At 44.5% G+C, this 9,185-nt stretch overlaps 2 protein-coding genes across 2 annotated transcripts; one reads left to right on the top strand and one right to left on the bottom strand.

Annotated features, from left to right (window-relative positions):
- Window positions 1–332: 332 nt before the first annotated feature.
- Window positions 333–1,249, bottom strand: MRPL36 (mitochondrial ribosomal protein L36). The gene is made up of 2 exons (XM_074824338.1): window positions 1,131–1,249; window positions 333–1,006 (listed from the first exon to the last, which is right to left on the bottom strand). Exon 2 carries the CDS (start codon window positions 994–996, stop codon window positions 697–699), a length of 300 nt encoding a protein of 99 aa, XP_074680439.1. The 5' UTR covers window positions 997–1,006; window positions 1,131–1,249; the 3' UTR covers window positions 333–696.
- On the top strand, window positions 1,250–8,356 carry NDUFS6 (NADH:ubiquinone oxidoreductase subunit S6). Its single transcript, XM_074824325.1, has 4 exons — window positions 1,250–1,425; window positions 2,244–2,297; window positions 6,261–6,383; window positions 8,210–8,356. The coding sequence occupies exons 1-4, from the start codon at window positions 1,291–1,293 to the stop codon at window positions 8,273–8,275; spliced, it is 378 nt and encodes a 125-aa protein (XP_074680426.1). The 5' UTR covers window positions 1,250–1,290; the 3' UTR covers window positions 8,276–8,356.
- The last annotated feature ends 829 nt before the right edge of the window (window positions 8,357–9,185 follow it).

The following is a 9,185-nucleotide window of genomic DNA, read 5'->3' as shown; positions in this document are numbered from 1 at the left end:
GTTGATTACTTTATACTAATTAAAATACCAGTATCTCCCCTCAAGAGCCACAGTGATAAGCAGCAAGGGTTATTTACACTGGCATTACAGAAGCTACATGGGATTACATCTGCTGCAACTCAACAGTCAAAAGACATTTCTACCTCTCCAATGAGTCGAGTCAAAAGCTAGAATGTTAGCTTTCAATGTATCATATTTAGTATTATTTGCCACTTAGAAACCCACCTGAGTTTGAAACTCTTGGTTCTGTTATCGCAGTTTTCAACACCTAGGTTTGGGGGTTTTTTTAAGAAAGATTCATTGTATGTGGCAATAACGCACAATCACCAGCGTTTATTTTCATTTTGCTTTAATTAAACACAAATGCATCTCTGATGATTCAGCTTTGCCCTTGCTAACTGAAGAGCAAGGCGATTCCAAGTAAGGCTTCACGGACGAGATGACAAGAGGTCCTGAAATCCGCGGCTGACCATTCCGGCTCTCAGCACCCACGGCCTGCAGCTGCGGCCAGGGCCGTGAGGAACCCTGCCCGGCTCTACCTTCGCGTGAAGACGAAACCCCGCTACCCACGCCGTTCCGCGACCTGCGTGCCCAGCGGGCAGCGCTCGGAAGCCGCGGGGCAGCTCGACCGCGGGACTCGAGGCCCGGCACCGCGTTAACGCTCTCCCCGCCGGGAGGGCCCCGCGGGCCGCGGGGCTACAGCTTCCGCTGCTTGTGCCGAGGGTTGGTCTTGCAGTAGACGTAGAGCCGGCCGCGCCGCCGGACGATGAAGCAGTCCTTGCAGCGCCTCTTCAGCGAGGTCTTCGTCTTCAGCCCCGCCAGGAGCGGCGGCAGCGGCAGCCCGGGCGGCGGCGGGACGGCCAGCAGGGCACGGGGGGCGGCCGCCTCGCACCACAGCGGCAGGGCCCGGCGCACCGGCGCGGCCAGGGAACAGAAGGGCGAGTGGCCCAGCGAGCGGAGCGGCCCGGCGGCGACCCTGGCCAGGAAGGACAGCATGCTCCGCGCCCTGCCGGGACAGCGTTCCGGTGAGTATACCCGCCCCGCTGCCCCACTCCCCTCACCTCGACCCACTCCCCTCCTCCCGCCCACCGCCTGCCCCCAGCCCCTAATGGAAGGTACCGGACACTGACCGGTCCCGCCGCCGCTCCCCTCAGACCCCCACTCGGCCGGCTCCGCGCATGCGCGCCCCCGCGGCCCGCCGGAAGCGGGCGGCAGCCAGCGAGGGGCGGAGCAGAGGCTGCGCCTGCGCCCGCCCGCCCACCCCACCGGGGGTCACGTGGCCGCCTCAAGATGGCGGCGCCCTGCGCGACCTTCCGCCGCCTGCTGCCGCTGCTGAGCCGGCCGGTGGTGGCGGCTGTGGCTGCTGCCCGGCCCTACGGGGTACGGGCCGCCGATACCGGCGAGCTTGTGACGCACACGGGGCAGGTGAGCGCGCGGGGCCCCGACAAGAGGAGGGCGGCCTGGGGGTCGGTGCTGCCCCGGGGGTCGGTGCTGCCCCTCCGCTGCCCGGGGAGGGCGGGCGCGTCCGGGCCGCGTCTTCTGGCGGGGCAGCCCGCTGGTGCGCTTCTTCATCCAGTGCGCGCTGGGGGAATTAGTGTTCTTGAACGGCACGTAGGCAAAAGGTACGCGCGGCTTCGGAAAGACGGCTGTTAATTAGGAACATGGTCATTCGCCGTCACCAAGCGTTGTGGTCTCGATCCGACATTTGGCACCGCTGAAGAGTTGGCAGGTAGGAGGTACCCTGGTGTCAGTGCCTCCCTTTTGTCTGTGCCTTAGTGCAAAAACTGAGCGTGCGAACCAGGGAGGCCTCTGGAGACGTGGAAGAGACACGGCTGGTGGAGCAAAGGCAGGAAGATTCTCCCTGTGGTTACTTAACTCGAACGTAAATAAATATGAAACTTGATTTTTTTAGTTTAGTTCCCCTTCCAGATGGCAGTGTGGGATCAAAGAATGGCATTATAAGTAATACATCTTATGTTTGCCTCTATAGTCAGAGCTGAGGCTTCTGTTTACTGGCTTTAACCCCACACCTCCTTTTCCACTTTCCAACCTAAAATTTATTTTCCTGTGTGAGAGAAATGGAAACTACTTTTTCAGTGCAGTACATACATGTAAGATGATGGTAATACTTGAAACTGAGGAAAAGATTTAAACTATTTAGTCTTGACAGTGCTGTAAGCCTTTGTGTTCTTTGTTTATGGTCATTGCTTTTTAAACAAGATCAAGTTTATTTTGTACTTTAGGTATATGAAGAAAAGGATTACAGAAGAATTAGGTTTGCCGGACGACAAAAGGAGGTAACTCATTCTACTTTTACTTATGGAAGAGGGGGTGGTTTGTGGGGGTTTTTCATACTGATATTCATGTCCGCAACTTGATTGTCATTAAAAAAACAATGAACAAACCAACCAACCAAAAGAAATCCTACCAAAACCAAATTTTTTTTTTTATTTTGGGTTTCAGTGTTGTTTTCACTAGAGTGAAAATTATTCTTTTAAGACAGCTTATAGAAGCTTCTGCGTACCTCCCTACTTTTGGCAAATTTGTAAAATTCAAGACTTGTCCTACACCTGTTAAGTCCTTACATCTATGCTGTGGAAGTTGTAGACATTTGAGCATCTTAAACTTGTACCACTTATTGTGCTAAGCGTGTGTTTCAAGAAACTTTGAAGCATGTTTTTAGTGCCATTTGCCTTCAGAAAAATCCCGTCATTAAATGCTCTCCTGAGTTTGCGTCTATATATCTGTTTAAATGTGTGTTTTGAAGCTTATTTTGCTTCTGCATAGTTAAAATCTTGATTTTTACCCAAACTGAGTTTTTAATGAGGCCATTTCCAGAGCCTGGGAAGCATTTGCTGAAACAATGAAGTAACAAATAAAATTTAGAGTAGTCTGAAATAATGAAGCCTCAAAGGCAGAGTCTAGTAACACCACCATTAGCCAAATGTGCTACTGTGAATTATCTTGTGGGCCTGTTGCTGCTGCTTATCAGTAGAGTGGGTACGTGAAATTTTAAGTCTTTTAACACCAAGCTTTTTCTAGTGATCGAGCAGCACAGCTCCATGAGGGATCTGCTGGCCTTTGGGAGAGAAACAGGTTGTTTCAGATAAATTGTATTCGTCAATGCCCGAGCGTCCTATTAGTGCCTTAGTGTTAATGCTATAAACGTGTATGTGTAGTAGAGGCATTAAATATAAGGTGTGGTAGATTTTTAATGTAGATGACTATAATTGTTCCTTTCCTAAATTAACCCGAACCAATTTATGCTGATGTCTGAGTTTTTGTATTGAGTTTACCTCATTGTATCAGGGCTACAATTTAACTCCTGTTTGTGTGTCAAAATTGGGGATTTCACATGGGAAATAATTAAATGAAAATGTCACTTAAAATGCTGAAGTAGTTTACTTCTGGGAGGATAGTAGCAAAATAGGTCCCTCCCAAATGCAATGCCTGTTTTTGTGCTACTTCTGAAACTTTGTAGGAAATGCTCCTTAAGCCTAATTCTCCACAGGGCACTGGTCCCTCTGATATGCCTTTGCCAGCAGCTGATTTCAGACTCTGTGGTGACAAACACCCAGCGTTTTCAGTTTGGTTCTTCCTTCTCCAGCAAAAGACAAGCTTTAAGTCTGAGCAAGGTTTAATGCTAGGTTTTAATTGTGGAATTGGAACAAAATTTACATGTTAAATACTAAAGCAATCTTCATCTGTAGTTATTAACAGGATCTCTCTCTAGGGGCTTTGCCATTATTCCCCAGTGTGTTTCAGCTACTAGTATTAGCATTTCACAGCTGTGTCTGTAGTCTGAATGTCGTCTTGTTTCTGAAGCTAAAGCTAGCCCGCGAAGTTGGTGACTGTACTTCCTTGATTGCTTCTTCTCTTCGTCTTTGGTACGCTCTGGGTGGTTGAGTCTGGCTTGTGACCAGCCCAGTCCAGTGTCGGCAGCTTTCTTGTCTGGGGATGCAGCCTCTGAACGCAGGTGCCCTCAGTGAGGATGTCTGGGCCCACGCCTGGGTGCTGCACATGGCCTCTCTGGGCGACGGCTAGGCCTGGGGGCATGGCCCAGAGTATGTGGCTGTTGTCCCCCTTGGTTCTGCCAGCCTAATTGTTAGTGAAATCCATGTGTTTTAGCTAAAATCATTGTTCTCTGTGCTGGATGTACAGAACCAGGGGATTAGTGATCTCTGGCAAGGGTCTAAAACAAGTAGATGTGAGAAAATTGAGCATGGCAACTGTCAAACTGCATCCCTCGTGGTCCGACTAGGGTCATCCTGCCATTGTACCACAGGACCTAGTTCAACACCACTGTTCCTGCTTTGGCTCTGCCCTTTCTGTTAGGCTGGTGCAGCAGTGGAAGCTGTGAGGAGAACTGACTTCAGAGCTGGTCCAGTTTAAGTATAACCTCCTGCCTTCTCTCTGGATCTTTGGACCTGGGTCAATTCCAAGTTTGATTTTATCTCTCGGCTTCCCAGACCATGTACTGGTACAGGCGAGTAGGTGGAGAGAAACAGCAATGGGATTATCAAACTGACACTACGGCCAGGAAAAAAATTGCTCACTGAATTATACATTTGGCAAGGAGCATTTGGATGCGCTGAGGGAAACAGCCCCTTCCTGCTAACTACCGCTGTGCTTTAATTGAAGGGACACGATGTAACTGAAACCACTTCTTTTTTTTTCTCTCACAGTTTTTCTTGGTCTCTTTGTTTTCTGGCATGTTTTCCCTGCAAATTCCTAGACTCTTGTTTGGCTGAACCACAGACAAGTCGTAGCTGTACGGTAGATGAGAGGTTCTTGCTTTCCCCCTGTCCCCACAAATATCTTTGTGGTTAAGAAACGTTGGGAAGAGTGGAGTTCTGCTTCTGATCTTGAAGCAGAGGTGCATCATGGTGGTGTATCCCTCCTTCTTTAGCATGAAATGAAGGACGCACAATTTTGAGCGTTATTAAAAGCAACAGTAAAAATCCTTGCAGCCTGGCAGAGGTTACATGAGACTTGCAGACAGGCCCCAGGCAGTGAGATTCTTGATGTTGCCAATTTGCTTCAATATCGAAAGTTTATTTTTCGTTAACTTTACTTAGCTATCATCTTCTTTAAGTAAAGCAAATCTGGTTGTTGGCAAAACTTGAATTTTCCACTGCTGTACCAAAAATGCAAATTTTGGTGAGACTGAATTGGAGGGTTGGTGAAAAACCCAAAGTTGCTGTGTACTAAAATTATATAAAAATACCGTTGTAGTTCTTAGGGATCCATTTAATGGACACTTAGCTATCTTTTTCCTAAGAATCTCATCTGCATTCAAATACCAGTACATTTATGAACCTTATCTACTGCTCTGTCTGCAGTGCCTTCTTTGGATCTTCAGGCGTGCATATTATTTTATATTCTTGCATGTATAACATTGCCTTTGAAAAAGCTGGCCCCTCCTGGAGCATGTTTACCTGAGGGGTTGGGTTGGTTGTCAGCCTGGCACTGGCGCAGACCGTGTTGGAAGAGGCTGGTGTGGATGAGGGAGGGAAGCACTGTGGCTGGGTGCTGTAGGTCCTGCTGAGGCACAAGTTGCTGTGTCACAGGCCTGTCCGGAGGTGGATACATTTGCCAGGCCACGTAGACGTGCTCTAGGAAAAAGCCCTACTTGGTCAGTGATGTGCATATTCAGGAAGTGTGTATAAGATAGATTTACAGAGTGGCGTAGTGACATTTAGAGGGTTTTTTTTCCTAATGCTGAACAATTTGCCTTTCTGACTGTTGTTATGCACCACGTTCATGTTTTCCTGAGGTTCTTGTGCAGCAATAGAATAAGGTGAATGGTGAGAGGCTCTAAAGTACCAGCAGTTGTTTTATCTCACTCCTGACCTTACTTGTCCCACCATTATTTTTGAGTTTATCAGCAGTGAGTCTTTTGCAATTTTATCATGTAGTCACTAAAGCACAATACAGAGGTAGTGTCAGTTAAATATCTTCTCTTCTTGGCTGCTTGTTCCTGCTCACCTCTGCTGAATCTGCTTAAGGTCATGTTGTAAACCTGAGCACTGATGTGGCCTGTGTATCAGGGGAAGGGGATTACTTCTGCAGAGTTTAACATTCTTAGTTCACTGATCTGGCTTATAGCACAGCCTAAGAATTGGTGGAGGAGGTGGGAGGAAACTTGCAGGAACTTCTCAAGATGACTGTAGTGGAACTGCTTGGGGAGGTGGTAAATAGCAATTGCTTTCTGTTTCAGTGGGGGAGGTATCTGAAAGCTTTCTTTTTTTCTCTTACAGGTGAACAAGAATTTTGCGATTGATTTGATAGCAGAGCAGCCTGTGAGTGAAGTTGAAAGCAGAGTGATATCATGTGATGGCGGTGGTGGAGCTTTGGGACATCCTAAAGTATACATAAACTTGGTAATATATTTTGATCTGTGTATAGCATGTTTTGCCTGCCAGTTCTTGTTTGTAAGATCATTTACTTTTTGGCATGTTAGTTTAACAAAGTCAAAGGATTTACCACCTGAGGTGTTAATTTTATTTGTTATCTAATATAAAATTAAGACTTCTACTCAGAAGAGCTAGAGGGTTTCCATTTGAGGTTACCAGGCATTTCTTGCTCTTGATTGTTTGATGGGACAATCCTTTTTTTTTTAAAAAAAATAAATTAACTATGAAATAATATGAGCAAAAAATGATATGATAGCTGTGTTTTTAAAAATTACTCTAATTGTTTAAATGCTACAGTGTAGATTGAGGATACATTTGCAATATTCTTAGGATTGTGCAATTTATTTTGAATCCTGTACATTTAATTAAAGAAAAAAGACACAACAAAACTCTTTCAGTCTTTGGGAATCTTGGTAGTTCTGAAGGTTAAAAGTTTCCATCATGATCGGAGGATCAGTGTGTTTACCCTGACAGTAGTGATAGTTTCCAGTGTATTCGTATTCTAGAGTAGTACTGTCATATGGCCTTGGTGGAATCAACGATGACCTGCTGTTTAGGTACTGTTCTCAAGCAGACCCTGACTGCGCATGTCTTAAAATCTTTCCTTGCTCAATTCAACTTTGACATTTGCTTAATACCCAAAAGAATGGTGGGGGAGAGCTGGCGTCCTTTAGTGTCAGTGTTGTTGCAACTCCTAACTGTAATCACAAGCATTTCTATTTTGAACAAAGTAAGCGCTTTATAATGATCCGTTTTACATTATTTAAAGTCAAATGCTTGGAAGTTTTAATTCATAAGACTTGGGAAACTTGTGTTCTTCAGTCTTCAGTTAACTTCTTGCTCTTATGTTGATTTGTTTGACCTGTGTCTTCTTGAGGAATGCTTTTGTTTTTGTGAATTTTGAGATCTTTTTGTGTTATCAAATTACAAGACGTCCGTTCGTTCTAATGTCTACAAAGAGAGAATGGTATTAGACCAGCTTGTTTCCCCTAGCCCTAACAATTGAAATTCAGGCTTTCAGGGCTGGAGAGTAGTCTGGAATTTTCACTTCTAATCCTGTATTAAGGAAGGGGAACCATGAGTTTACTTCACTTCATGTCTGCAAATAGTCATGTTGCTAAATAACAGAAGATCCTTTAGTGTTTATCTAACTGTCTTGTCTTTTGCCATGTTAAGGAGGACTACAGCAGTGGTTGGCAGTCACACTGCTAAATTTAAAACAAACTTAAATGTTTCTTTTGGAGATAAGAATAAAATTTTATACAGTAGTAACTGCTACTTTTCTCTAAAATGTTTTCTTTCAGAATTTTTCCTGGAATCCTACTGAAATTTCCTCCTTCCTGTAACTAACTGTTGGTTTACATTACTGGCCAAAATTCCTTTCTAGATATAACTTGGGAATGTGAAATCCTATTCTGTGTTAGAATAATTATGAAATGATCTTTTCAGAACATTGAAACAGGTCTAACTGAACTGACTTAAGATGTCCAGTTCAGTAAGAGGATCCTTTATTGCTGAAGAGATATCACTTGGCTTGACTTCAAAATTATATTGTTGAGATTAGGCCTGCTAATTAAAAGGCTGGCAGAAGGGAAGCTCCATAGGATACAGAAATCAAGCATGAACCTCATATCATCATTCTTACTTCCAGTGTGTCAAATAAGATTAAACTCTGTACTTCAGCTATTGAAACATCTGTTTTAAGATGGCACATATAAATAAGAGAAAATTTGTAATTTCTAGAAGTTTTGTAAAGTGAAACTAGCAGCTGTTGTATTTTTATATTTTTGCAGGACAAAGATACAAAGACCGGAACATGTGGCTACTGTGGACTTCAGTTTAAACAGAAACATCACTGAAAGATCATTCCTGTGTGCTTGCAGATGTCTGTTCAGATGTTAACGTTTAACTATAAATAAACAATATATTTAGAAACCCAAGATTAGTGTTTGTGTTTATCTTAACTGTGGAAAGTTCAGTCTGTACCTTTTTAAAACCCAGCTTGTCAAGTATTTGAGAGCTGAATGGTATTACAATATCTGTACTTAATTTGGTTTTCATGGAACAAATGTCTTGCCTTGTTTGGCAGACTTCTCGCACGCTTGGAAGTGGTGTTCGGCTGCAGCATAGATTTGGTTTGTACTGGGTAGATTTGTATTCTTTTCAACACTGAATTGGATGTAAATGTTTACTGATGTTTGTCTTTTGACATTCTTTGACACTTAATTTGCTCGTGGGCTAGTATCTGTAGCTAGATTCACAAATGGAAGCACAAAGATACCATGATACTCAGCATTACAACGCTTACTCCTGAAAGCAAGATTGTCATCCCTGAATTAAGTAGCTACACTTGCTACTTGTTTAAAAGAAACAGCCAGTGCCTTAGAATGGTAATCAGTGTGAGCTGGAGAACTACCTAAGCTGGCACATGTGAAAGGTGAGGACATAAGCATTTGTTCTCCAGTTGAGAGGATCAGAGATGTAAATATCTGATTCTGCTTGGGATTTATACCCTTGAAATCTCTTCAGGAACTGAATCTGATTAGACTCAAAGTAGGGATTGCTCCATTGCAGGTAGCAGGTTCTGCTCCTTTAACACAGATAATCTGACAATGAGAGCATTCACCTATCTGTGACACCACCTAGGCTGTGTGAGGCTGGTTGTAGGACATCATCTGCCTTGCTTAATTTCACTTATGTAGCATTCCATCATATAAGCATGACTCTCAATCCGGGTTTCTGTCTGGAGAGGAAGGGTCTGAGCTTTGG

This window comes from Strix aluco, chromosome 1 (assembly GCF_031877795.1).
Source record: "Strix aluco isolate bStrAlu1 chromosome 1, bStrAlu1.hap1, whole genome shotgun sequence".
Taxonomy (NCBI): Eukaryota; Metazoa; Chordata; class Aves; order Strigiformes; family Strigidae; genus Strix; species Strix aluco.
This window is presented reverse-complemented; position numbering and strand designations above follow the sequence as displayed.